General features: G+C 59.6%; 10 protein-coding genes across 10 annotated transcripts; 6 read left to right on the top strand and 4 right to left on the bottom strand.

Moving 5' to 3' along the window:
- Nucleotides 1–135: 135 nt before the first annotated feature.
- Nucleotides 136–1,006, top strand: K437DRAFT_270270 (rhomboid-domain-containing protein; the record flags this gene model as incomplete). Its single annotated transcript, XM_013385629.1, has 3 exons — nucleotides 136–405; nucleotides 472–729; nucleotides 821–1,006. 3 exons carry the CDS (start codon nucleotides 136–138, stop codon nucleotides 1,004–1,006), a joined length of 714 nt encoding a protein of 237 aa, XP_013241083.1.
- Nucleotides 1,007–1,221: 215 nt separating this feature from the next.
- On the bottom strand, nucleotides 1,222–4,631 carry K437DRAFT_296086 (uncharacterized protein; the record flags this gene model as incomplete). The annotated part of the gene is made up of 2 exons (XM_013385628.1): nucleotides 4,447–4,631; nucleotides 1,222–4,345 (listed from the first exon to the last, which is right to left on the bottom strand). Exon 2 carries the CDS (start codon nucleotides 4,318–4,320, stop codon nucleotides 1,222–1,224), a length of 3,099 nt encoding a protein of 1,032 aa, XP_013241082.1. The 5' UTR covers nucleotides 4,321–4,345; nucleotides 4,447–4,631.
- A 786-nt stretch (nucleotides 4,632–5,417) lies between these two features.
- K437DRAFT_10795 (uncharacterized protein) lies at nucleotides 5,418–7,825 on the top strand. Its single transcript, XM_013385609.1, has 2 exons — nucleotides 5,418–5,793; nucleotides 6,206–7,825. The coding sequence occupies exons 1-2, from the start codon at nucleotides 5,558–5,560 to the stop codon at nucleotides 7,716–7,718; spliced, it is 1,749 nt and encodes a 582-aa protein (XP_013241063.1). The 5' UTR covers nucleotides 5,418–5,557; the 3' UTR covers nucleotides 7,719–7,825.
- Nucleotides 7,793–9,604, bottom strand: K437DRAFT_259035 (uncharacterized protein). Its single transcript, XM_013385627.1, has 2 exons — nucleotides 9,166–9,604; nucleotides 7,793–9,083 (listed from the first exon to the last, which is right to left on the bottom strand). Exons 1-2 carry the CDS (start codon nucleotides 9,400–9,402, stop codon nucleotides 7,932–7,934), a joined length of 1,389 nt encoding a protein of 462 aa, XP_013241081.1. The 5' UTR covers nucleotides 9,403–9,604; the 3' UTR covers nucleotides 7,793–7,931.
- A 2,544-nt stretch (nucleotides 9,605–12,148) lies between these two features.
- Nucleotides 12,149–13,431, top strand: K437DRAFT_10758 (putative vacuolar ATP synthase subunit E). The gene is made up of 3 exons (XM_013385608.1): nucleotides 12,149–12,666; nucleotides 12,758–13,163; nucleotides 13,245–13,431. The coding sequence occupies exons 1-3, from the start codon at nucleotides 12,452–12,454 to the stop codon at nucleotides 13,305–13,307; spliced, it is 684 nt and encodes a 227-aa protein (XP_013241062.1). The 5' UTR covers nucleotides 12,149–12,451; the 3' UTR covers nucleotides 13,308–13,431.
- K437DRAFT_259031 (uncharacterized protein) lies at nucleotides 13,300–16,027 on the bottom strand. Its single transcript, XM_013385626.1, has 3 exons — nucleotides 15,565–16,027; nucleotides 14,120–15,484; nucleotides 13,300–14,051 (listed from the first exon to the last, which is right to left on the bottom strand). The coding sequence occupies exons 1-3, from the start codon at nucleotides 15,865–15,867 to the stop codon at nucleotides 13,593–13,595; spliced, it is 2,127 nt and encodes a 708-aa protein (XP_013241080.1). The 5' UTR covers nucleotides 15,868–16,027; the 3' UTR covers nucleotides 13,300–13,592.
- A 428-nt stretch (nucleotides 16,028–16,455) lies between these two features.
- On the bottom strand, nucleotides 16,456–17,843 carry K437DRAFT_259030 (putative ubiquitin-conjugating enzyme E2). Its single transcript, XM_013385625.1, has 6 exons — nucleotides 17,580–17,843; nucleotides 17,325–17,439; nucleotides 17,174–17,250; nucleotides 17,064–17,082; nucleotides 16,957–16,992; nucleotides 16,456–16,874 (listed from the first exon to the last, which is right to left on the bottom strand). The coding sequence occupies exons 1-6, from the start codon at nucleotides 17,604–17,606 to the stop codon at nucleotides 16,744–16,746; spliced, it is 405 nt and encodes a 134-aa protein (XP_013241079.1). The 5' UTR covers nucleotides 17,607–17,843; the 3' UTR covers nucleotides 16,456–16,743.
- Nucleotides 17,844–18,043: 200 nt separating this feature from the next.
- Nucleotides 18,044–18,925, top strand: K437DRAFT_10576 (uncharacterized protein). The gene has a single exon (XM_013385606.1). The coding sequence runs from the start codon at nucleotides 18,232–18,234 to the stop codon at nucleotides 18,850–18,852; it is 621 nt and encodes a 206-aa protein (XP_013241060.1). The 5' UTR covers nucleotides 18,044–18,231; the 3' UTR covers nucleotides 18,853–18,925.
- On the top strand, nucleotides 18,598–21,872 carry K437DRAFT_10646 (kinase-like protein). Its single transcript, XM_013385607.1, has 6 exons — nucleotides 18,598–18,922; nucleotides 19,015–19,088; nucleotides 19,161–19,304; nucleotides 19,389–19,920; nucleotides 20,004–21,272; nucleotides 21,371–21,872. Exons 1-6 carry the CDS (start codon nucleotides 18,878–18,880, stop codon nucleotides 21,533–21,535), a joined length of 2,229 nt encoding a protein of 742 aa, XP_013241061.1. The 5' UTR covers nucleotides 18,598–18,877; the 3' UTR covers nucleotides 21,536–21,872.
- Nucleotides 21,873–22,568: 696 nt separating this feature from the next.
- Nucleotides 22,569–24,759, top strand: K437DRAFT_259027 (Glc-6-P isomerase). Its single transcript, XM_013385624.1, has 3 exons — nucleotides 22,569–22,686; nucleotides 22,785–23,995; nucleotides 24,084–24,759. The coding sequence occupies exons 2-3, from the start codon at nucleotides 22,842–22,844 to the stop codon at nucleotides 24,580–24,582; spliced, it is 1,653 nt and encodes a 550-aa protein (XP_013241078.1). The 5' UTR covers nucleotides 22,569–22,686; nucleotides 22,785–22,841; the 3' UTR covers nucleotides 24,583–24,759.
- Nucleotides 24,760–24,802: the final 43 nt, after the last annotated feature.

The raw sequence follows: 24,802 nt of genomic DNA, 5'->3' as shown, positions 1-24,802 counted from the left end.
CGATCCATCCGAAGGATAGGGCGTTGGACAGTAATGCTTCTCATGAATCCATTCGGGGCTCTCTTTGCCCAAGGCCAAAGGCCATACCAGCACCGGCCAGGCGGCTCCTTTTACTCTAGATCGTCGCGCTCAACAATGAATCCAGTAGCCTCGCTCGCGCGGCGCATCAACTTCATTCGCCCGAACTATGTCCTCTATGCCATCATCGCGCTCAATGCGCTCGTCTTTGCGGCGTGGCAGTACAGCACAGAGTCGTTTAGGAAGTTCAACGATCCCAAGGCATACATTTTCATGTGCAAGAACTTTCTTTTCGGAGAAATGAATCTTGCACAGGGGCGGATCTGGACGTTGCTCACGAGTTGCATCAGCCACGAGGACAGCACGCATTTCTTGCTGAATATGCTGGTGCGTCAATGCGTCAAAGCATGCCATTTCTGAGCTTCACTGATGACGAATCTGCCTACTATCCAGTCACTCGCTTTCATGGGTAGCCACGTGGTCATGCACATTGGCAATACGGCCTTCCTGAGCCTCTACTTTGGCGCTGGGATCGCAACGGCGCTCGTCAGCCTCGCGTGGAACCGCTTCGTCAGCCCTTGGCTCGGCAGAGGCATGCACAGTCCTCAAGTGAGGGCGGCGAACGGAGGCAGTCCTCAACAGAGAGCTAGTCATGGCGCCAGCGGCTCAGTGTACGCCATTCTGAGCACGTTTGCGTGCATGTCTCCAAGGGTAAGCATCATTACCTTCGGGCCTGGAATGTGCAACCTTACTGATCACATCGCCCTTTGCCGCCACACGTAACGATCCTGGCAACCATCAGACAACATTCCTCCTTTTCTTCGTGATCCCCATCCCCGCATGGGCGTGCATAAGCGGCATCTTCGTATGGGACCTCTCACAAGCCTGGTTCCGACCGGGTGGGCCCATCGACTCGGCCGCTCACATTGGCGGTATCCTCGCCGGCGTGCTCTTCTGGCGTTTCAAGCTCAAAGGTCACCGTGTGTAAATACTTAGAAAGCCCATGCACACAAGCACCGCGTACAGTCATAGGTGAAGATGTAATGCTCTGTATTTGCAAGCTTTCACTGATACTTTCCGATGAATTACAAGAGGGGGTATGTGCTGCTAAACATGCAAGGCGGATTTATCAAAACAGGACACACTGGAACAAAGGGAAGCGCTGCGAAAGGACATTTGCATCGGTCGCGGACACACGCCTCCTTAATCAAAGGTAGGCGGGACGAACCCCTCGTCGGACGTGACGCTAGCCGAGCGTTGCTGAGCGCGTTGGGCTCTAGCGTTCGGCACCACCGTCGGCAACTTTGACAGCGAAGGCGCTTTCGCTTGCGTCGGCGTGGATGCCTGCGACGATGTCGCTGCGTCAGCGTCAAATTGAGGGTTGGAGTTCATCAGACGCGCGAGCGCCGCGCTGCGCGCCGAGAGTCTGCTGCTCGTCGTTGTACCTGCCGCAGAATGGGAGCTGCTGCCGTCGCCGAGGACGCCTGCGTCCTCTTTGAGCGGCGCGTCCTTGCTGTCACTGGCGGGGCCGTTCAGCGACGGGAAACGCGACGCAGACGGCTGTGCGCTGGTCGGCGTCCTGTTCGGCTCCGCGAGGTCGAGCGACGCGAATGGCGGCGACGGCATCTTTCTGCGCTGCGGCGTGACGGGTGTCAGCGCGTTGTCTTCTTCCTCCTCCTCGACTGCACCCTGCACATCGCCCGAGCTGGCAGAAGTGGCCGAGGCAGGCGTCACGCTCGGAAGCGGCGACGGACATGATGAGGCGGAAGCCGGCGCCACAAACGACTGACGCTTATTGAACCAGCCACCGAGGCTCTTGAGCGCGCCTGCTGCGCCGCCTCCGCTGCTGCCTGATCCAGGCGAGCTAACGGACGCCGCTGGCCCAGCAGCCGCAGCACCAGGTGGCGACGCAGCATTGGCAGCCAGGTCCGATGGAGACGCCACTGTAGGCGTGGAAGCTGCGGTGGAAGTCGATGCAGAGCGTGTTCGCTGTGGAGAGTCGCAAATATGCGCAGAGTTGTCGCTGGCTGAGGTTCCATTTAAATTTGCCGATGCAGATGAGGAAGAGGCGGCGGCGGCAATGGCGCTGTCGCGCGCAGCGGCGACCGAGTTGACAGTGCGATTCCACAGGCTGCTCAGCGATGCGCCGGCAGTGCTGGACGAGGACGGAACTGCGCCGAGCGATGTCCCCGTTCCAGATACAATTCCAGGCTGACAGTCCTCCTCTCTGGCGCTGGTGCCGTGACTCTCGATGGTCGTGGCGTCAGATAATGCGCCACCGCTGCTGCTGCTGCTGGCGCTGAGCAGGCCGGCCTGCGTGCCGCCACCGCCACCGCTGCTGCTGCCGCTGCTATCCGTCGAGTCGGCGGTGGTCTTGCGGATCATGTTTGGGAACGTAGACAGGCGCAAGCCCCACGTTGTCGCCGAGGAAGTCGGGGGATTGGAATGCGCGGCGCCGCTGCTGCTGGACGGCGTCTTGAACGCGGACCACGACGCGGACGCGGATGCAGGCGGGAGGCGGCCGTGCTGCGCATGGAACGGGGTGTGGGCGAGGTCATCATCGCTGAGCTCGTCCGCATCGGCGTCGGTGGGAAGTGGGGGCAGCTTGACCTCCTTCAGGTCGAACGCCGCGCCGAGGCGGTCGGCGCCTGCCGCGTCAGATGCCGAAGCGAGGCTTTCCGGCGCGGAGGGTGCTATGCCGGTGGTACCCGCACCCTCGGCAATGAACGCCCTGAGCGCCTTGAGGCAGGACTCGCTGGCGAGTCGGGCCTCGTGCGCCTCGTGCATGTGTGCGCGCAGGCCAGTCATCTCGAGCTTGAGTCGCTCGACCTCGGCCTGCTTGGCCTGCAGCTGCGCCTCGAGCCGCATCGTCGCGAGCGTCGAGCCGGCCGTCGAAGCAGGTACGGAGGCCAAGCCTGGGCCCGAGCCGGGCGCACCTGGCGTGCTGGAAAACATCAGCGAACCGCCGCCACCCATCATGGCGCTACGCCTGCGAGCGGCTTTCGAGTCGGAGTCTTCCTCTCCATCGTCCTGCTGCTGCTGCTCCTCTCTTGTTCTCTGTCGGCGCTGCTGCTGCTGCAACGGCAGCGACAACGTGTGTCTCCGTGAACCCTCCACAGAGGCCTCATCACCATCGTGGCCTTCACCGTCGGCCTCATCCTCCTCGTGGCCTTCGAGGATGGGGCTGCCGACAGAGGACAGCGCGCTAGTGGACGGCGCGGGCGACAGGTGACCGGAGAGGCCGAGGCCGTTGCCCGCAAGGCTGTCGCGGGAACCCAATCCCGCGCCGGGTACGAAGAGCTCGAGCTCCGAGCCGGCGGCGGCATCGTGATGTGTACTGCTGCCGCTGCTGTAACGACGGTTTGCGTGGCTCGCTGCACCCGAAGGCGCTGAGGGTGGCGAGGAGCGGCGTGCATGCGATGCATCGCCCGCTGCAATGGCGGAGTCTGCGTGCGCTTCGAGAGGAGCGTGCACCTTGCTGTCGGCGCCGAACAGCGCGGGCAACGGCGATGGCGACGGGGAGGGTGAGGGCGCAGGAGAGGCGCTGAGCAGCGACAGGCCCTTGAGGCCTCTGACGGAGCCCGTGCCATTAGTCGCCAGGTCGCTGGCGCTAGCACTGGCACTGGTGCCGCTGCGAGGTGGGTCATTGCCGCTGCCAAAAGTGGCTGCGAGTGAGGCAATGGAGATGCCGGTGCCATTGGGTCCAAACGCGAGGCTGGCTCTCTTGCTCTTCCTGAGCTCCCTCGCTTCCTCTTCGTCGAGGAGCGAGCCGGGCGCAGCAGCGCCTGGCGGGCTGACCGAGGCTCCGGCGACGGGGGGCGCGAGTGCGACGGAGCCGAAGCTCCTGCGGTGAGACTCGCGGCGCACGGCAGCTGCAGCCTTGCGCTCCTTCTCGGACTCGCCCTGGAGGCGCATGAACGCGCGACGGCTCTCCTCGGCACGCAGGCGGAGGTCCTTGACGCGGTCATCGGCCTCGGCGCGGGCGGCCTGCTCGCGCGCGAGCGCATCCTGCAGTTGCGGCACACGCGCCGCGAGCTCCTGCAGCGAGTCGGCCCAACCGGCGGAGCGGGCGAGGAGGGCGTCGTGGGTGTGGCGGGCGAGCGCCAGGTCGGCGCGCAGCGTGGCGAGCTGCCCGTCGCGTGCGCCGAGCTCCGTACGCAGCGCGGCGATTGTGGCACGTAGCACGTCCGGATCTGTCGTCTGCGCCACCGAATCGAGCGCCAGGGCGTCTGCATCCTGTACTGGCGGTGGTGAGGTGGAGTTGGATGGCTGTGCTGCTGCTATTGCGGCTGCAGACGCCATCTTGCGAATGTGTGTATGTGTGGTGCTGGGACGAGGAAGGGAAGGGGAGAGAGAGGAGGGGCACGTCAGCGGACAATGTTCCGCAGCGCAGCGCAGCGACAGGGGGTCGACCGATCCACGACTCACCGCCCGCTTTCTGTATTTCCTGACGCTGCACACTCGAGGCGCCTTGGACGAGGGCGGGGGGTAAAGGGGATACAGAGCGCTGTTCTGCAGCGCACACGAGTACACTAAAGACGTGAGAGGATGGAGTGAATGAGAAGGCGACGACGACAAAAAGAAAAGTGTGGCGATGGAGAGCGTGCTTGTTGATGCAGCCTTGCTCGACGGGTGTTGGTGGTTTGCCTGCAGCAGAGCAAGTCAAGTCACTACTAACCAACCCTTCGCTGCTCAAACGGCTGTGCGGTGTTGCAGCCAGCGTCACACAGCCGTAGTGCCCTGCTCAAAATAGTTTGGCTGGCTGTGTGAGGTGTTGTTTCGTGCATGGACATTGTTGGCTGTGCTCTCATGCCTGTCGCCCCACCCAAACATCCCCCGGCCCCTCTGCTTTCCGACGGCGCCGCCACCTGCACCACTTTCAACAGCCCCAGGCAATTGGCCACAACCCTAAACGAATCTACAGCCAGTCCGCTCGCCTCGCTCTCCGCATTCATAAGCGGCCCGTGCACACCCTCGGACCTTTCAGTTGGTCACTTCACCGCCGTGATGGCGGATAGACGCCCAGAGAGCTCCAACGCGACTACGTGCTATGCAGCTCACCCGCTCCCAAAACACTCCAACCGGCGGCTGTGCTTGCAGAGTGCGGCTACAGACATGCTCAACACAAGCAACGTGAAAAGAAGCGATATCTCAGAGCGCCGGTCAAGCAAAGAGCACACTCAGACTGGGCAAGGCCCCACTCGCCTCTTCCCCCCTTTTTCCCCCTTGCCTGGGTGGGGTGGCTTCCTTCATATCTAGGGCCTGCAAACTCCCGACAGACAGATCTATGTGGCGATCAAAGTAGGGTTGTGTTCTCAAACCCCCAGCCGAGGTCCAAGCATTATCATATGGACCTTGCTTTCTTTCCCAGCTTGGATATTAGTTTGTTGCCAGCCGTACCAAATGGGAGAGGGCCGACCGTGTATATCTTATATACACGTGCATACATCGTGGACGGCGCACTACTTGCTTGCGTATCTCCCTCTGTCAACTCGCATCGCTCTTCTTGCAGCCCGTCTCCTTGCAGGACATCCCCGTGATGAACGCAGCATGGTGCACCAACATTCGCGATGGCATGCACGTCTGCTCCGACGGCCCCTCTTCCGATGATGACGTCGACGCCGGAGCCATAGCGAAACAAGGAGTGCTGTCAGGGACCAGCCAGCAGCGTCAGGCACAAGAGACCGCAAGGGGAAAAGGCGAAGATGGTGGCGATGGCGATGACGATGACGATGACGATCCAGAAGCACACATTTCCTTCATAGAGACGCCATTGTGAGGAGCGTTACGCGCTGATCCGTCCACCAGCTTCCACGTCCCTTGCTTCCCCCACCTTCTTTTTGCCTCAAACGGGCATCCGTGCCCCTGCTCCTGCTTTTACCCCGCCAGGCTGGCTGGTATCACCAGCATACAGCTCGCTTCCTGCCAACGGAAGCTTGGCGCACCGTTGATCGATTGACGCTTCTCTTCTCCTTTGCCCCTGCGGCTAACCCTGTCTCTGACTCTCGCGCATTGGAAACGTCATTTTCCCGCCCCTCTGATCGTGTCGCCGCGCATACACTCACCTACCTTCCACTCCCTTGCCTTTCTTCTACCACTCCCATCTGCCCCTGCTCATGGACCATGCCGCTATCCTCCTCCTGCTCCCCTCTTTCTCGCACACCGCGCCGCACCTCGGTGCCTACAGCACGATTGCGGCGCGCAACGCACACGCCAGCGCCAAAGCGCGCGCCGCGACGGTACGCTACGCTGCGGCGGCGGCGGCCTCCTACTCCCAGCGCCAGCCCCGCTACCGTGCCGATGCTGACATACAGGCCGGCGGCCCGCGCCCATTTCTGGGCACGCGCGAGAAGCCGCCGCTGGTCCGCGCTGTGCTGCGCCTCGCACCCTTCCCGCCGGCTGCGCTTACCCCTGCACTTGACCGTCTCGCCGCTGCAGCGAGCCAGAAACCATCAGAGCAAAGGCAGCGGCAGCGGGGGAAGCAACACCCAACACAGATGCAAATGCGACTGACGTTCGACCCGGCGGCGAGGGACGGCGTCTGCGAGCCCGCGCATACCCGCACGCACATGAGGCGCGAAAAGGGGCACGGAGAAGCACACCTCAGCACAGAGACCGCGCGACGCTCCGAGACGTACCAGCTCAGCGAGCAGCACGGATACGGTCGAGGCTTCGGTGTGCATGGCAATGCTGAAGCGGTTGCTCATGATGTAGAGGAGGCTTCCGCCGCGCCTCAAGCGTCCCAGCTCAGTGCTCGCGACATTACCACGACGACAAAAACGACAGACGCGCAAGCGCTAGTCGAAGCGCCCGAGCGCTCATGTTACGGCGATTTGGCGCCTCCGGGCACCCTTGAAAGAGTATCCTCACATGCGTTCTACCACCGCGGGCCGCCCAGCAGCGGCAGAAGCAGCAGCGCGCCCCGCCACCGCCGCCAGAGCAAGAGCGCGAATCTCTTTCGTACTGTCATTCCCCGCCCGCAGATGGAAGCCGACGAAGCTCAAGGCCAAGCAGTAGATGCAGACCGCGGCACGCCATTCGTCGCTGGCGTCGAGCCAACTTCCTCTCCGTCTACGCACGCCGGCCCTCACAAGCGCACGCGCGAGCGCGAATGCGAGCTCGTGCAGGCGATGCCGCCACATCTCTGGTCTACGCTGTGGGCGTCCCGGCTCGGTACGAGCCGCGGCGGTGCTGCTGCCAGCTGCATCTCGGCGCGCGCAGCAGCAGCATCCGCCGTCCAGCGCACGGTACCACTGCAGGGCGCCGCGTCTGCGCACTTCCGATTGTGCGGACTTACTAACGGCGGCGGCACGAGCACGGGCACAAGCAGCAACGGCAGTAGAGAGTCATCCATTCCTCCTGGTCCGCTCGTCTCCTCACCGATCCACAATGAACACCGCGATGATTCTTGGGCTTGCACGACAGTTTCATCACGCTCAGCTCCAACTCCAAAGCCCGGAAGCTCAACAAGGCCCCGCGGGCCTTCGTCGCCATCGCCAGCAGAACCGCCGCCGCATCTCTTAACATCATCACCTTCTTCTCTATCGCCGCCGCCGCCACATTCACCTTCTCGCTCTAAGCTCTTACTGACAGCATCGCCGCAGAACGTCCAGGTTTTGCAGACGAAAGTTAGCGCCGGCCGCGGTGCACAGCGCAGGCTTGCCCTGTTCGAGCCTTCGCCCATGCGACCGCGGCCTTGAATCATGATAAGCCGGGATCAGAGCGGCCGAAAGGGGAGGGGAGATGGGAACTGCAGGTCACTCGTAACAGACAGCAGCGCGCCTATATTCCCTGCAATGCCATGGCGGATACTAGTACATGGAAGAATATGCAAGTATAATGTCTATAAAAGAATTAGCTAGTGTGAGCAAGCGCTCCGAGGGAGCACGATAACAAAAAGAAGTTGCACACCATCACCAGTCGCCGCCTGCGGCTACAGCTGCACTGGCCTTTGCCGCTTTGAGCAACGCCTGCTCGAGGTCGGCGATGAGGTCGGCAGGCTCCTCTAACCCGACGCTGATGCGGATAAAATTGTGGCCGATGCCGAGTGCGCGGCGCTGCTCGTTCGTCAGGCCGCCGTGCGTCATCTTGCTCGGCAGCTCGACGAGCGACTCGACGCCGCCGAGAGACTCGGCGAGCGTGAAGATCCGCAGCGATGCAAGGAAAGCCGAGCTCGCCACGTCCGAGTCCGGCGAGGAGGCGAAGCGGAAGGAGAGCATACCGCCGTAGGGAAGCCCAAGCCCAGCCGCTGCTACTGGCCCATCCGCGCTGAGCGCGACCGCTTGCGGGTGGATTTGCTTGCGCGCGATAGCATGCGACGCGTGGGATGGCAGGCCGGGGTAGATGACCGACTCGATCAGCGTGCTCTTCTCAAGCCAGCGCGCGACCTGCAGGGCATTGTGCCCGTGCTGCTTCATGCGGACTGCAAGCGTCTTGACGCCACGCAGCGCGAGCCAACAGTCGAATGCTGAGGGTACGGCGCCGATTGCGTTCTGCAGGAACCGCAGGCGCTCGGCGACGGCCTCGTCGGAGGTAACGGCGACGCCCATGACAACATCAGAGTGGCCGTTGAGGTACTTTGTCACGCTGTGCACGACAATGTCGGCGCCGAGCGCTAATGGCTGCTGGTACCAGGGGCTGAGGAAGGTGTTGTCGACGACGACGCGCGCGTCGGGCGCCAGGCGCTTGACCAGCGCGCTGACGCGCGCAATGTCGACGAGTCGCAGCGTCGGATTCGTCGGCGTCTCGATCCACACGAGCTTGGTGCTTTGCGGGCGCACGGCGTCTTGTAGGCGCTGCTCGAGCGCATCGTCGCTGTCCATGTCTACGAACGTCGTCTCGATGTGTTGCGCGACATTGGCGACGCGCGTAAAGTAGCGGTGCGTGCCCCCGTACACGTCATTCACCGAGACGACGTGTGCGTGCGGTGGCAGCGACGAGAGAATCGTTGACGTTACCGCCGAGCCAGAGCTGAACGCGAGGCCGTGTGCGCCGCCCTCGAGCGAGGCGATGGCGCGCTCAAATGCATCACGGTTTGGGTTACCCGAGCGCGAGTACTCGAAGCCCTGGCAAGTAAACAAAGGAAATGCTGTTAGCGAGCTTCTCACAATAAACGCCCCATCACTAGGCGAGGATCGCACAACTCACCTTGTGGTTTCCGACGCCGTCCTGCTTGAAGGTTGTGCTGAGACTGATGGCGGGGATGACCGCTCCAGTCTCGCTGGAAGGCTCGGAGCCGACGTGCAATGCGCGCGTTGCAAAGCCGAGCTTGGTATGGACGGGTGCGTGCCCGTTGGCGGTGGCGTGCTTTTTGCCGTTCAGCGCCGACGCCGCTTCTGCGGGTGCGGCTTCTGCTTGCAGGGAGTCTGATGCTACCGGTGCCATGGCGTGTATTTGACCTCCTTTCTGTTCTTTGCGTGCTGGGCAAAAGAAGCGCTGATGAACGACGCGATGGGAGGTGGTGGGTGATAAATACCTGTTGTCCTGAGGATGAGCTGGTCTGCCTAGAGATGCAGATAAGGGTGGGTGGTCCGCTCGATTCTGTTCAGTGATACAACTTGTAGTCAGCCAGCAGCAGCAGCAAGAGCAACAACATCAATAATCACAACTACCCTGGGCGTCAATCATCTATCTATCTATATATATACCCCCTCGCCCACCCAAAACGCAAGCACACCATTTTGCCATGCTCGCCGAGTTATCAATTTTGCCATATCAGGATGAGTTTCTTGGGGGGTGGATGGATATATCGGCTTGGCTTCCGTCTCACTGTCCGCGAGGCAGAAGCACGCCATTCCTGACGCCATGTCAACACCCCCTGAATCAGTGTTTCCCCAGGGAATATGGAAAAGCCTCGGAGACAGGCGCACTGCCGTATGTTGTGCGAGTGGGTGCGTCGGCGATTATGGAACAGCCGCGGCCCTTCTCGCTGGCTCGAGTCTAACCCGCACACACCGCCGACTGCCACGCTACAGCCGAAGCCAATCGACAGCAGGTTGAGCCGAACAGCAAGACAACCCCTTCCATAGTCTGTTTGTACTTGCAGAATATGTATAAACAAATGCACATGGCGCTGTATACATGCCTTGACGACTCGCTTGAAGACTCGTTCACACGCCAGGTAGAAGCCAGGTTGATCCCGTGTACATATGCCGCCGCGGGTCTGAGTCCTTTGGCGGGTACTTATGCGTACCTTTTTTCGTATGCCACCGACATGATCCTCGGCATAGCGTCGCATTTCATCGACAAATGATCGACGGGCGGTAGCCCCAAACAAGAGGCGGAAGTCGACTGTCGAATGGAGCCCTTCCCCATCTTTGCACAGCCTCTGCGTCGATATCGACATCGGAGCTTTCCCAGTTCGCGAACGGGTGCATCTCCCTCGTTGCAACATGTACCCGAGTATGCATGGCATCACCGCGCATATCGGAATCGGTGGCTGACCCGCAGCGAGAGGAAGCGGGCTGCTCCCAACTCCTGCCTTGGGGGGAAAGCGTTAACGCACGGCGATACGGATGGGTAAGTGGCGACGCGGGAAAGCGTCAAGAGGGTGAGAGAAGATGTCTCGCTGGAAGACCAAGGTGAAATTGAGACGTTGCGCCGTATCATAGAAAAAGAATGACTCGCGTCGTCAATACATGCACCGCGTTGAGAGATTTTTGCCTGAAGCGGACGTGACGCTTCGAACATGCATCAGATCATGACGCACTGCTGGGGACATCCTGTAGTCCGGATAGCGCCGTCACTGTACCTCACGGCATACGATATCCCTGGCGTTACGATGCTCTCCATATGAAGGCGCTGATGAAAAGGGTCGCCTTGACACCAGCGAACGTCCACTGCTGGAGGTAATCGCTGGCGGTTGATTGCACGCTGAATGCATGATGGCCCTTCTGCAGCCCGCCTCGGTGCTCAACGTGACCCTTACAGCGTGTGTAGGCAAATAGCGGTGAGCCAGGGCGATGTGCGACTTCCTGGCAAGACCGGTACGTGCGTGGCTTTGATGTAGAGGCCCGAAACATTATGAGGGGTGTAACACAAGCGAAAGAGATCATTTCCAGCGCACGTCATGGCGGAGGTGGTCACGCATCGAACAACTATCGCCTTGGCCCACCTTCTCAACGAGGAAGAAACGCTGGTATCAACGCTGATTCGTGGAGCCTGTCGAAGCGCTGCCACCTGGCGCAGCTAGATGTGTGCACGTCAGTAAGGTAGAGAGCTCTTACTGGCGGAACGATGATCAGCACGCGCCCATGGCTCAGTATCGGGTGCACATTGTATGTTGTCGTCGTCGTCTATGATCCCTGGATGCACTCCCATTCTGTGGCAACGCTGCGGTGTTTTATGCGCCCATGTGACTTGTGAGGTGCTGGTGACTTTCGCGCTGATACCAGCCTGCCAATCTGCTGAAGAATGCAATTTACCGTAAGTCCGCAACGCAATTGGTCATGACAAAGTACTACTCGGTACATAGCAACGTGCGAGATCCTAGAATCCGGGGCAATGGCAGCGCACACGGTGCGTAACTGAGGGTGTTATCACAGTGCTGCGTCCATTATACGCGTGTCCTTCAGGAGGCTTTACTTGTATGCCAGGATTCAAGAAAGATGGAGGCAGCCTGTGGGCCACTTCGAGTGCAAAAGATATGGAAAGCTGAGTTGAAGAACTTTGTTGGTGATGACTAGTTCTAAACATCCAAACTAAGTCTGGCGGGCGTGGAGTAGGTTCCAATGCTGCTCAGGAGGCCAGGGCGTGCTACTCGTTCTCTCCTGGAGATCGTTTTGGACAAGTGGTAGGTGGTACTCATTCTTGGAGTTGCAGCCTTCGACGATCACCACCACTTGCCGCTGTAAAGGGATCATCGGCTGTACCAGAGAGGACCACTGTCACTGCAGGCTTTCCATAGGCGGTACGGTGCCGCGCAAGGTTTCGTGAGAGGCACAACGTCTACTTACAGCGGGTCGCGATACCCTATCTATCCCCCTCCTCGTTCTGCGGCCGTTCATTGGTGAGTGTTCTCAATATTGGACAACACGCGAGCGGCGATGGTACAGGCCAATTTCAAGACTACGCTGTCGTGCATGCTGCTGGCTCCGTCGATCGGACTGATGCGGACGGCTGATGACTGCAGGCCTTGACGACGTGAGGATCGCAGCGAGGTTGGCGCAGTGCATGCAGCCAGAACCCGGAATGGGCAGAAGTGTTGAGCTGAGAACAATGTCGATGAAGCTTGTGCCAGAAGCAAAGCGATTATCGCACGTATTAGCGAGAGTCCGAGCTTCGCCCACCTCGGAGCCATGGCAGCCTGTCGCAATTTCTGTTGGAACAACGCACCCGCGAACCCCATGCTGACTCCTTGTTCGTCCTGATGCAGCACACACCTTTATTGTCATCCGCTCAAACACATCCGTGCCAAACCTCCATATAATTCATCATGTCGCGCCCAATGAACGACGATGAGGTGCTGTCGGAGATGAAGAAGATGGTCGCCTTCATCAAGCAGGAAGCAATGGAGAAGGCGCGCGAGATCCAAGTCAAGGCCGACGAGGAGTTCTCTATTGAAAAGGCGAAGATCGTCAGGCAGGAGGCGATCAATATTGATGCGCAGCATGAAAAGAAGACCAAGCAGGCAGAGGTGTCGCAGAGGATGTGAAGCCCCATTCTCGCCTGTGCTGTTCGTTCGGCCGCTTGCTGACCAGCCCTCTCCCTCGCCTCTATTCCGTCTCCTTTCCTCGATCAGCGCCCAATCGACTGCAACAAACAAGTCCCGGTTGCGCATCCTGCAAGCGCGCGAAGCGCACCTGCAGACGCTCTTCGACCGCGCGCGCGCGAGCCTGGCGTCGTTGACGTCGGATCCGAGCGCATACTCGACGCTCCTGCGCGACCTGATCCTGCAGGGCCTGCTGCGCATCATGGAGCCGAGCGTGACCGTTTCGGCACGCGTGCAGGATGTCCAACTGGTCCAGGACGCTGCTAAGGATGCGCAGAGTCTCTACGCCGAGAAGACCGGCGGGAAAGAGGTCGAGGTTGACGTCAAGGAGGGCCTGGGGAAGGACTCCGCCGGCGGCGTTCTCCTCGCTGGCCTCGGAGGCAGGATCAAGGTCGATAACACACTCGATGAGCGTTTGCGCTTGCTGGAGGAACAGGTCAGTCGGCGCCCTTCCCCCTGGTTGGCTCTGTATAACAGCTGACGCTTGCCCACTCAATCTGGCTTCTTATTTCTTCAGATGCTACCCGAGATAAGGATGGACCTCTTTGGACCGAATGAGAACCGCAAGTTCTACACATGAGATGTTTAGGCCTCTTCATACATTTCAACCTCCGTCCCGCATTGTACCTTTCTACGCACCACACCAAACGCACAAACATGCATTCTCTGCCATGTCGCTCGGCCGTATCGCCATGAGAGCTTTCTACCACGATCACGTCACAAGCTAAAGCATCGCCCTTGGATATTCACGAAGGAAAGCGACACAAGAAAGCATTCATACATGCATAAGAAGAGTGTGATAATAAAAGGGAAGGAAGGTGGAACTAGATGTTAAAAGCTGACGCACGCGCGATTGATCGCTCACTCATCGCCCGCCTTTCGATGGCGACTCTGCGCTCCAAGTGTTCGTCTTGTCCTGATCAAAGAGGGGCCGGCCCTCATAGACGGTGCCCATGTCCTCGAGATTGCCGAGCGGCTGGAACTTGCTACCAGCCCCACTCACTGGTGCACCGCCTGGACCGGAGCCGCTCGTGGGACCTGCACCGGACAACGACGCGCTACCGGCCCTGGCAAAGGGGTTGGGACCCATCTTGCTGCCGAAGAGCGTGTCATCCTTCAGGCTCTGCTGCACGGCCAAGGCGGAGAAGCTGCTGGACAACACGCTCGAGGGCGGGTCGTTGCCGGGAGCTGCTGATGCTCCTCCTCTGTTGCCACTGAGAGAAGCAGGCGCAGCGATCGGCGGCGCGAAGCCATCGTCATCTGAGTCTGAGTCTGAATCGTCGTCGTCCGAGTCTGAATCGTCATCGTCATCGTCACGCCCAGCCTGTAGATATATCGATCAGAGCTGAATCAAAAATTGCTCATGGAAAAAAGCCTAACCTTTGCACTCACATAACCAGTGTAGCTGCCGAGCTGCGGCGGGTCCGCGCCACCTTCATCCTCATCCATGAGCATTGCAGACGAAGCTTTGCTGCTGCTGCCTCCTGCTCCTGCAGCTGACGCAGGGGTCGCATGCCTGCTCTCTCCAACACGTTCACCGATACGCGGCAGCCCTTGTTCTTGCCGCGTGATCGTTGGCGGCGTCGGCATGGATCCGCGTGCGGATCTGCGATTGGTCTTCAGCGGCGTGCCGATGACGGCTGAGCGCACGACGGCGGCACCGGTACCAGGAGCAGTTCGTCGGCCAGCTGCAGACGGCGCTTCATGTGATGATCCTGTGCCACCACGCGTTGCGGAAGCCTGTTGGCGCTGCAAGAACCTCGTGCGTGGGCTATCGCATTCGCGGGTAGCTACAGAGGCGGACGAGGGCGGCGCAATGCGCGACCCGCCCGCGGTGCGCAGGAGGTCGTCAACAACCATGCGCGCTGCCTCTTTAGCTGGCGTGCGCAGGTACTTGCTGCGCGGGATACTGAACTGCATTGTCACGGGCGGCGAATGGTGGAGCGCACGCGCGAACGAGTTCAGTGAGCTGTCCGGTTGCTGCGCCTTGTTCGTGTTCAAAGGCGTCTTGCGCAAGTCCGCAATGCCGTTCCAACGGGCACCGTCACCAAGCGTAGGAGCTTTGCCAGGCGTGTTGACAGCGTCGGAATGTGCGAAGGGATTGCGTGCGGAGCCCCGAATGGCGACTGGGGGCGTGCCACTAATTGCATTGCGCAGGACAGCATTGCGCAGGTTACCGCTGGAGGCTTTGACGGCATTTGGAACGCCACCTGCTGCCGCTGCACTTGTGATCTTGGGAGGCGTGGCAATGTCCCAGGATGAATCGTCCCCATCTTTCTCGTCAACCCGGAGCTCCGCAACGTCGCGCGCGAGTGCACCATATCCTGCACTCTGGCCCTGGTTGTGCGATATCGCGTCGCGTGCCGCGCGACCAACGTGGCCCTGTGTCTGCATCTCGTGTCCGATATCGAGTCGCAGCGCGCGCTCGTACGGAGACTCGAGATCGGCCCATCGCGGCTCTTCTCCGGTGCTGCCTTGCTTCTGTTGTGGCGCGGAGCTGACGCGCGTATTGCGCATGCTCTGATACAGCGAGTCGTTCGCGAGAAGCGACGCGTCACCAGGGAACGAGGCATTGCTCTCATCTCCGCCTTCGCCTTGATGGTTATGACCACGGGCCTTGCCGTGCGGCAAGGGCGACAGATCGTCTTGCTCTAAGCGAGAGCGGTCGTACGAAGCAGAAGACTCGCCATATGCACTGCTGCTGTCATTGATATCGAGTTGGACCTGCGCGGCCGTCTCGAAGAAGAAGCGCCAAAACTGGAGATGCAAAAGGAGGCAGCATGTCAGCACCAAGCCGTCGTGTAAGTTGCATGCTGCAGTGTCAATCCCATACTCACCCTTGTAGCATGCGAGATGCGGTAGCTCGACTCGCCATAGTGCTTGACGGCGGGCAAGATGCGTCCGGTAATGATTTGATGGCTGCGCGCAAAATTCTCGTCGATCTCCTGCAGCGTCAGCGTAATGGCCTGGTCGATCTGCGACATTTGCTCAGCGATGCTGCTGCCTTGCGGACCGCCGCTGCCGCCTTGCAACGCGCCTGGGCCGCAAGCAGCGACACCAGGCGCCATGGATTGCCGCATGGTTGACGAGGAGGCGGCGCCGCCTCCTGGGTAGATCGATGCGCGTGGGAGGTGCGCCATGGTGTTGGGCTCTCTTGCGTGCGTGCTTAGGCCAGACGCGTCGTTTTGGCCACTTGCGGTGCTTTTTGGACGCCGCGAGGCAAGCTGTGAACGCGGGCGGTGGGTTGATGTCGGCGCGTCAAGGATGAGTCGGATGCGCGCTGATATGAGCTGAGCGGCAGTAGCAGCAGCAGCAGCCCATAGATGGATTGGGAGGATGGAAAAAGGAAGCACGGCGTCCAAAACGGAGGTGTTGGTTGCGTATGGTCGCGTCGGCGCGGCGTGTCTCGCGAAGAGTCGTCCAGTGCCGCAGCACCCTCGGCGCGTCCACAAGGCTGCAGTACCCGCCTGGCAGGTTAGGTTGACTTGCTAGGCGGGTTAGGTTTTGCTTGCTGTATGGAGCTCAATCTCAATTCTCACACGTTTACAAGAGACAGGACAGAGGATGGAAGTTTGTTTTGCTCTGCTCTATTGATACAGTCTGGTGAATATCCAGTCAAACATTGCTCCGCCTGCGCTTCGCCCCCGCTCCTGCACGCTCCGCACAGCCAACCGCGCAAGTGCGAGTTGGACACGTCGGCCGCGACGGCCGAGCTGCAAGCTGATCCCATCGCGAAGAGGAGACAACGTCTGCATGTGGATGTGCGAACGGCTGGCATGCACCCTCTGAGCCAGCGAAGTCTCACTTGGCGTACATCTGCGTCCACTGCCGGCTGACTTCGATAGCACTGGGTGGTATGTAAGTGGTAAAAAAAGTCGCCGAATGTTGTTGGGTCAGCTATAACTTGCTTTGATCGTGAATGACAAACAAGACTGCATACGCTGCTCGAGATGCAAAGCCGTCTTGCTGGCCACACGCATATAACTGAGCATCACCAACACCATAACGACAATTACTCACGCCTTCTCGTCTGTCTTGTAATGCTCGGCCACGTCGTTCGCCAGTGGGTCATCAGGATTCGGTGCGGAGAGAAGCGCTTGAATGGAGAGCAGAACAGTGCGGATCTGTAAGGCTGGCGACCATTTATCTGAGGGGGAAGTCAGTGAGTACGTTAGCGCCGAGGTCAAGACGTGGAGAGGTAAGCCAGAGGCCGGCGCGCAAATATACACCTTTCAGGATGTCTAGACATATCCGCCCAAGCTTGTCTGTCATACACAAATTACAGCGAGTCAGAAGCGTGCACAATAGCTATCAAGTCTTGGAGACAGCTACGTACCAATGTTAGGGTGATAGAGCTAATTGCAAGAAGAAATCAAGTAACATTCCGTCAGCTCGAAACCACAATACCCAAGGACGAGAAGCACAGCGCCTCGCATCGCTGCTTACCTTGGTAAGGAAGCGGACTTTTGGTGGCGACAGCGGGTAGTCTTCTGCGAGGTAGAGTTCGAGTTTGAATTTTCCGCCTGTATGGAGTAAGAAAAAGTTGCCTTGCATTAGTTGTTTGACTGCTGCGACCTTCTTGAATGCGAATGCGCACCTTCAAAGGGGCTCTGGCTGGGCCCGTCCATGACCACATCAAAGTACCGGAGGTTGTCCTCATGTGGCGTCGCTTGGATACCAGGCGCCGGGTCGGACAGCAGGCGTTCGGTTTCCTTCTCACGAGCGAGGGGGAGGGGAGCAGTTGTTTCGAGGAGAGGCCATCGTAGCCCAGATAAGGAATGTAGGAAGCACAAACGTGAGCAGGGGTCCGGTGCCCAAATTGCGCAGGGCTAAGAGACGCTGCCGCACTCACTTTGATTATTCGCTTGGGAAGCGCCATCTTGAATGTGAGTGTCCACTCCCAATGGAGACTATATCCGACAGTTGCGAAGTATGTGCTAGCAAGCCCGGGTCTTACCCCGAGGAGATGCGGGCGATCGAGGTCGACTGGGACGTCTGGTTCTACGCTGACAACAAGTGCACCGCCTGTTCTTCCAGGACAGCCCAATCGCTTCAAAGTCGTGGGGTTTCGTGCTGTGTATGGTGTCTTGAAGGCAGAGGGACGATTGAGGAGAATGCGAAAGAGCATGAGTCCCGTTTCAAGGCCGAGCCCGATGACGGCTCAAGAGTCGAGTGACAGCGATCGAATGGCCGTCAGCGGACGAAGCCAATCCGGAGGAACCTGAGCAGGGAATGCCTTCAATGGGGCAATTCCGTGGGTTTGACGCAAGATTCCCCCATACCTTTGGTCTAGAAGCGGGGATGGCCCACCAAAGCTGCGCAAACTGGCGAGTCCAGAGGGCCTTTTCCCCTGATTCCGGGGCTGCCCACCAGGCATCTGCACTCCTTGAGGCACGCGCGCGCGCACACGCTGCACGAGCAACTTGAATGTTTTTCAATGAGTTCAGTCGAGAGCCCCCGCCTATGACCAGAAGTCACCCGCCGCGGCAGTCAATCCGTTTCCCATGCGCTCGCCGCCTCACCGGGGTTCTTCAGACATCAACGCAATTCCGTCCGCTGTTATCCTCCCCCTATATTCATTTGCACTAGTAGTAGTAGTAGTAGTAGTAGTAGTAGTAGCAGCAGCAGCAGGCGTAGTAGTAGCAGGCGTAGTCGCAGTAGGTTTAGTTGGTAGTACTGCTACTGCCTGCCTCGCGTGTTTCACACAGGCGTGCGTTTGCGCGTGTGTGTGTGTCAGCGGGCAATCACAGGTCACACTCTCGTCTCTAGTGTGTGGTGCAAAGCGCAACAGTCTTGCGATCAGAACCAAGCGGCAACATCGTCGACGCTTCGATCGCTCCCTCTCCTTCGTCACCTCACATAGGGATCGCCACGGCACACCACGTCCGGTCTCCTGCTCGCCCCTCTCTGCAACCAAGCAGCAGGCAGATCGTCGCGTAACAAGCGAGCGCGAGCAAACAACTCGCCCCTTCCTCGGCGACTCTCAGCCGGCCGTGGATCTCAACCCAACACTGCGACACACGACTGGTCTCTTCGCGGTTGTGTTCCACTGCCAAAGGGGGAAGGGGGTTTGGGGTTTGCGTATTGCGGTCACCTTCACACCATCCACAGTTCACATCGACTAACGCGGACACATCTTGATTGGCCAGCATGTCTCTGCTATCACGAAGACAGGCCAGCGCGAGCACGGCGGTTGTGAGTTTATAGAGTACCCCCCATGTTTCGCACATCTAGCTTGATAGACTGACGACTCAACCCACCAACCGGGAACAATGCTGCCGCTACAGGAGGCGCCGCCGCGCGGGTCCGACCCCGAAGAATACTATGTCAAGCAAAACAGGATCGGAAAAGGCTCCTTTGGGTGCGTATTGGACGCGCTGCTCGAGTGACCCACAATGACAAGAGCTGAATGTGACGCCTATGCCATACACAGAGAGGTGTACAAGGGATTCTCCAAGATCGCGCGCAAGCCGGTGGCGATTAAGATCATCGACCTGGAGAGTGCAGAGGATGAGATTGACGATATCCAACAAGAGATTGCCATTCTTAGTCAGCTGGACAGCGCCTATGTCACCAAGTAAGTGCTCCTTGGATGTGCATGCGGGCATGACAGCGTGTCGCGTGGCTCAAGTACATGTTTCCCTTTCCGTTCGACAATCAGATACCATGGCTCGTGGCTCAAAGGAACCAGCTTGTGGATCGTCATGGAGTACTGCAGCGGCGGCAGCTGCTCGGACTTGATGAAGCCAGGCCGATTCAGGGAGGATTACATTGCGATCGTCGTGCGCGAGCTGCTCAAAGGTCTCGAGTACCTGCATGGAGAAGGCAAGCTACATCGCGACATCAAGGCTGCCAACATCCTCCTCACCTCGTCCGGCGAAGTCAAGCTGGCCGACTTTGGCGTCTCGGGCCAGCTGACGGCGACGATGACAAAGAAGAACACTTTCGTCGGCACTCCTTACTGGATGAGTCCCGAGGTGATCAAGCAGAGTGGGTACGATTTCAAGGCGGACATCTGGAGTCTCGGCATTACCGCCATCGAGATGGCCATGGGTGAGCCGCCATATGCGGATCTGCACCCGATGAAGGTCCTCTTCCTCATCCCCAAGAATCCACCACCAGAGCTGCCGGCGACGTTCTCCAAGCCGTTCCGCGAGTTTGTTAGCTTGTGTCTGCAACGCGATCCAGCGAATGTGAGTGCCGGCCAAGATGCAAAGGCAGCTTGTGAACCCCCTGCTGACATCTGCTTCCACTGCGCACTTCGTCGCTGCGACAGCGTCCGAATGCCAAAGAACTGCTCAAGCATCGTTTTGTCCGGGGCGCTAAGAAGTCGGGCTACCTGACCGAGCTGATCGACAGGCTGGAGCGATGGCGGGCTGAAGGAGGCGAGCGGCAGGACGCGAACGAATCGAGGGACCAGGCGGACGAAGTGGAGGAGGGAGAGGAGGACATGTGGGACTTTGGTACGATGCGCAAGGCGACTGTCGCAGCGCGAGGACCGGCTGCCGCTGCGCCGCTGCTGCAGCAGCAGTCTCACGTGACCAATCCGTATCAACGACCACCTGGTCTGCAGCAGTACAGTCATCAACCAAACCCGCAAGCACAGCAGCAGCAGCAACCGATGTCACCGCGGGTCCAACAAGCAATGAACCCAGCTTCACCGCGCTCGCCACCGGCCCAGGTGCAGCAGCACCCGCAGCTCCATCAACGAACATCCTCCGTCGCTAGGGCCAACGGCTCGGGCGCTGCGTCGCCATCCCCGGCGCACTACGCGCACCAAAAGGCTCTGCCGTCCGCCCCGTCCGGCGGGCAGGGGCATGGCCTGCGCGCGGACCGCTTCGGCACAGGGACCTCCACGTCCTCGACCGGCTCAGGCTCCGGGTCTGCAGGTGGGACGGTGCGCCTTGGCGCCGCTGCAGCGCGCTCTCTCGCGGACGGTTCGCCAGCGCTTGCGTTCAGGCAGAGCGCCGCTGTGTCCGGGTCGGGTGGCGCCGCGTCGGCGATACCAGGCTCGCCGTCCTCAGCGGCGACATATGCTGGCCATGGGATGGTCGCGAGTGACTATGCGGCTGCCGCGCAGGCTGGCGACGATTGGGACTATGGCGCGCCTTTGACTGCTCCGCAAGCAGGGCTGTATACCCCTGGGGCGGGAGCTGGAGAAGGGGCAGGTGCCAAAGCCGAGGCGGAGCTTGGTCGGCGAGTCGAAGAGGAGCAGCGGCGCATGGAGCGACTGAGCATGCATGATCGAGGCACATCCAGCGGTGGCGGGGGCGGCGTGGTGAATGCGGCCTCGGACCCAGTAGGCGCCGGCCCAGGACCCGGGCCAGGGGTGGGGCCAGGGCCAGGGGCGGGCGTTCATTCGGCACATGAGCAGGAGGGTAGCGGCCACGCGATCGATCCCCGGACTAGTGCACAGTTGGCCGAGCAACAACAGCAGTATAATCAGTACCGTCACTCACATCAGCAGCAAGCAGTACTGCCGCCCCGGCCTGAGGCGCGAAGGGTCACAGCGCTCGACACGGTCTTTTTACCCGTCCTAGAACAAGTGAGTTTGCTGAAAGCTATGAATTGTCTCGTGCAGATGAGACCGAATGCGAAGAGCTAACCCTCTGCTTGCGGTGCCTTTCTGTGCGTCCCGCACAGCTCTCCATGGCTGTCCAAGGGCGGCCGGACGCGCTGGCGAGCATCGATTCGATCCGCGCGAGTCTGGAAGATGCGGAAGCCATCACGCCAGGACTGGCGAACGCGTTGGCCATCGAGGTATTCCATACGATGAGCGATGCAGAGGGCGATGCTAACGAGGAGTAGAAGTAGTGGAGTGTGACCCCATACTATTGGCTCGCTCGATGCTAGGCGATTCTCCACCGGGCTCCACTTGTGGAACACGAGAATAGGAGCGCGACCTGATGCCTCGCCTTTCCTCTCTGACGCGACGTCAGTGGCATATCCTATGATCACCATCATCTCTATTGAAGGCAGCAACAGCAGGAACAGCGTACGCAACAACATTGTACTACCATCCACCATTTCCCCAAATTCACATTATCCAGTTATCCCCACCATCGAATAACATTCCATCACGCAGGTCTCAGACGCTCACATATCTGCACCACATCTTAGTATATAGTACGCGCCCCCCGCGTGTACTTTGCCCTCAGCCTCCTCGTCTCCATTGCGCACACATACACTTGACGTTACCCGTCTCCTTCACGTCCGTTTCCGCCCGGCTGTCACATCATCCATCATGGACTATTTCGTCCTCCCCCGGCCGCTACGGCCGTACTCGCTCGCATATGTCGGCTCTTCCCGCTACACCACAAAGTGTACTGCATCGAAACACAGACACACACATTCCCTATCCATCTTTCTCCCTTTACCCGTGAAGCGCTCAGGCATCGTTGGTTCCGTCATCTGCTATGCTGCAAGCGGGACCAAGGACGCGACCCGTGTCCGCCCAGTTGAGGCAAACCCGGAGAAGATGTCACAACCCTATTTTAGGTTCGCTTGATGCATCGTGTCTGCACGGGCCAAGTCGAATGCTGCACAACCTACAGGAACTGCATGTAAGGTTCGGTGAGCTGTAACCTCCGTTCCGCTGCCGCGCTCCCTCTCCAGCGCCACGGGAGAAGCAATACCACAAGCACAGGCCACACGGCCCGTGCACCGTGCAAGTGTGGACGCCCAACAGCGGAACACCAGCCAGCCAGACCTTCCATTCATCGATCGGCTCCAAGCCGTGGATTCCATTCTGTGGTGTTGGCCCGGTGCCCGTACGATTGGGATCTCGGCTCGCCGTCGCACTTCGCCACGCTGACCCCATCCCCCCCACCCCAATGGTAAGTTCACACATTGTCGAGAAGAGCTGAAACATTCTATATAATACTCGGGCGCTGCACAGCCAGCGGAACATACACACCCCAACTGCATCCCACTCGACTCCATAGGCAACAGCTCGACAGGTGAGTGTTACGTGTGGCTCAATAGTCTGCCACCACTCGGCCTCGAACCGCACATAGCTGAACCTCGTCACCGCATTCCACGCCGCGGCACCCAACAGCGATCCACAAAAGAGACAAGGAGAAGAAGGAAAATAAATAAATAAATAACCGCAACCATGGCGCAGAACCTCGCAACCTCGCAACCCTCGTGGAAAAAGCTGCAGCAGCTGTACGAATCAAAGGGCAAGTCGCTCAACCTGCGCCAGGCCTTCCAGGCCGACCCCGCTCGCTTCACCAAGTACTCGCGCCAGTTTGGCGACGCCGGGCTGGACATTAGCCTGCTCCTCGACTTTTCCAAGAACCTCATCGATGATGATATCTTCGCCGAGCTCCTCAGCCTCGCCAAGCAGGCTGACGTCGAGGGGCAGCGCGACGCCATGTACGCCGGCAAGCGCATCAACACCTCCGAGGACCGCTCCGTGCTGCACGTCGCGCTGCGCGACCTGCGCGGCGAGTTCAACATCAACGAGGAGGGCATCAACGAGGTCGTGCCGGAGCTCAAACACATGCAGCAGTTCAGCGAAGCCGTCCGGAGCGGCGCATGGAAGGGGTACACCGGCAAGCCCATCAACGCCATCGTCAACATCGGCATCGGCGGCTCAGACCTGGGGCCCGTCATGGTGACCGAGGCGCTCAAGGCGTACGCCAAGCGCGACCTCCGCCCATACTTTGTCAGCAACATCGACGGCACCCACATGGCCGAGACACTTCGCGAGTGCGACCCGGAGACAACGCTGTTCATCGTCGCCAGCAAGACGTTCACCACGCAGGAGACCATGACCAACGCGACAACCGCGCGCGATTGGTTCTTGCAGAGCGCAAAGGACGAGGCGCACGTCGCCAAGCACTTTGTCGCGCTCTCCACTAACACCGAGGCCGTCACGACATTCGGCATCGCCAAAGAGAACATGTTCCGCTTCTGGAACTGGGTCGGCGGACGCTACTCGCTCTGGTCCGCCATCGGCCTGTCCATCTGCCTCATCATCGGCTATGACAACTTTGAGCAGCTCCTCGAGGGCGCACACGCCATGGACAAGCACTACAAAACCGCCCCGCTCGACCAGAACGTCCCCGTCCTGCTCGCCCTGCTCGGTGTGTGGTACAACGACTTTTTCGGCGCACAGACGCAGGCGCTCCTCCCGTACGACCAGTACCTCCACAAATTCGCAGACTACTTCCAGCAGGGCGACATGGAGTCCAACGGCAAGTTCATCGCCAAGAACGGCGAGCCCGTCGGTGTCGAGACCGGTCCAGTCATCTTTGGACAGAGGTGAGTGCACGGCAGCAGTATTCCACTACTGCGCCACTCCAGTGAAGGCGTCCTGGCTGACGCTCGTCGGGTTACCCCCGGTGAACAGCGGAACAAACGGCCAGCACGCGTTTTACCAGCTGATCCACCAGGGCACCAAGATCATCCCATGCGACTTTATCGCCCCGGCGCAGTCGCACAACCCGCTCGGCGAACACCACGCCATCCTGCTCTCCAACTTTGTTGCGCAGCCCGAAGCGCTCGCCTTTGGCAAGACCGAGGACGAGGTGCGCGCCGAGCTCGGCGCCGCGGCAAGCAGCAACGACTTCCTCGTCAAGAGCAAGGTCTTCCCCGGCTCGCGCCCATCCAACTCGATCATGGTCAAGAAGATCACGCCCGCCACGCTCGGCGCGCTGATCGCCATGTACGAGCACAAGATCGCAACACAGGGCTTTATTTGGCACATCAACAGCTTCGACCAAATGGGCGTTGAGCTCGGAAAGGTCCTCGCCAAGAAGGTCCTCCCCATCCTGCTCGGCAAGGAGAAGAACGATGGCCACGACGCCTCCACCACCGGCATCATGGACTTCTACCTCAGCAACAAGTGACGCCTTTGCGACATTTCCAGGCGGCAGCTCTCGCAGTTATAGAGATTCCCTCTGTTCCTCTTTTTCCCCGCTTTGCTCTTTTCTAGCAGCCCAAAACCGCGAACGCGCATGCATACCACTTTACAATGTATAAGCCTCGAAATTCGTGACAAAAATCGATGGGAGTTCCGATGCACACTTCACATGACATGACGTTCAGCGTGAGACGCACCTGTGGATG

This window comes from Tilletiaria anomala (assembly GCF_000711695.1).
Source record: "Tilletiaria anomala UBC 951 chromosome Unknown K437scaffold_103, whole genome shotgun sequence".
NCBI classification, from domain to species: domain Eukaryota; kingdom Fungi; phylum Basidiomycota; class Exobasidiomycetes; order Georgefischeriales; family Tilletiariaceae; genus Tilletiaria; species Tilletiaria anomala.
Note: the sequence above shows the minus strand (reverse complement) of the source record. Positions and strands in the feature narration are given on the sequence as shown.

Excerpts from the sequence above, each read along its gene's own strand:
- K437DRAFT_259027 (XM_013385624.1), top strand. The coding sequence starts at position 22,842 with ATGGCGCAGAACCTCGCAACCTCGCAACCCTCGTGGAAAAAGCTGCAG. Across the intron at positions 23,996-24,083 it reads CCAGTCATCTTTGGACAGAG|CGGAACAAACGGCCAGCACG; the intron begins GTGAGTGCACGG and ends CCCGGTGAACAG.
- K437DRAFT_259030 (XM_013385625.1), bottom strand. The coding sequence starts at position 17,606 with ATGGCGCTTCCCAAGCGAATAATCAAA. Across the intron at positions 17,440-17,579 it reads TTCCCAAGCGAATAATCAAA|GAAACCGAACGCCTGCTGTC; the intron begins GTGAGTGCGGCA and ends GCTCGTGAGAAG. Across the intron at positions 16,875-16,956 it reads ATGTCTAGACATCCTGAAAG|ATAAATGGTCGCCAGCCTTA; the intron begins GTGTATATTTGC and ends CTTCCCCCTCAG.
- K437DRAFT_10646 (XM_013385607.1), top strand. The coding sequence starts at position 18,878 with ATGTCTCTGCTATCACGAAGACAGGCCAGCGCGAGCACGGCGGTT. Across the intron at positions 19,921-20,003 it reads TGCAACGCGATCCAGCGAAT|CGTCCGAATGCCAAAGAACT; the intron begins GTGAGTGCCGGC and ends TCGCTGCGACAG. Across the intron at positions 21,273-21,370 it reads TTTTACCCGTCCTAGAACAA|CTCTCCATGGCTGTCCAAGG; the intron begins GTGAGTTTGCTG and ends CGTCCCGCACAG.
- K437DRAFT_259031 (XM_013385626.1), bottom strand. The coding sequence starts at position 15,867 with ATGGCGCACCTCCCACGCGCATCGATCTACCCAGGAGGCGGCGCCGCC. Across the intron at positions 15,485-15,564 it reads GCATCTCGCATGCTACAAGG|TTTTGGCGCTTCTTCTTCGA; the intron begins GTGAGTATGGGA and ends TTGCATCTCCAG. Across the intron at positions 14,052-14,119 it reads TCGGCAGCTACACTGGTTAT|GCTGGGCGTGACGATGACGA; the intron begins GTGAGTGCAAAG and ends ATATATCTACAG.
- K437DRAFT_10576 (XM_013385606.1), top strand. The coding sequence starts at position 18,232 with ATGCGCTCGCCGCCTCACCGGGGTTCTTCAGACATCAACGCAATTCCG.
- K437DRAFT_10795 (XM_013385609.1), top strand. The coding sequence starts at position 5,558 with ATGAACGCAGCATGGTGCACCAACATTCGCGATGGCATGCACGTCTGC. Across the intron at positions 5,794-6,205 it reads TCCTTCATAGAGACGCCATT|CACGATTGCGGCGCGCAACG; the intron begins GTGAGGAGCGTT and ends CGGTGCCTACAG.
- K437DRAFT_10758 (XM_013385608.1), top strand. The coding sequence starts at position 12,452 with ATGTCGCGCCCAATGAACGACGATGAGGTGCTGTCGGAGATGAAGAAG. Across the intron at positions 12,667-12,757 it reads GCAGAGGTGTCGCAGAGGAT|CGCCCAATCGACTGCAACAA; the intron begins GTGAAGCCCCAT and ends TTCCTCGATCAG. Across the intron at positions 13,164-13,244 it reads TGCGCTTGCTGGAGGAACAG|ATGCTACCCGAGATAAGGAT; the intron begins GTCAGTCGGCGC and ends TTATTTCTTCAG.
- K437DRAFT_259035 (XM_013385627.1), bottom strand. The coding sequence starts at position 9,402 with ATGGCACCGGTAGCATCAGACTCCCTGCAAGCAGAAGCCGCACCCGCA. Across the intron at positions 9,084-9,165 it reads ACGGCGTCGGAAACCACAAG|GGCTTCGAGTACTCGCGCTC; the intron begins GTGAGTTGTGCG and ends TTTACTTGCCAG.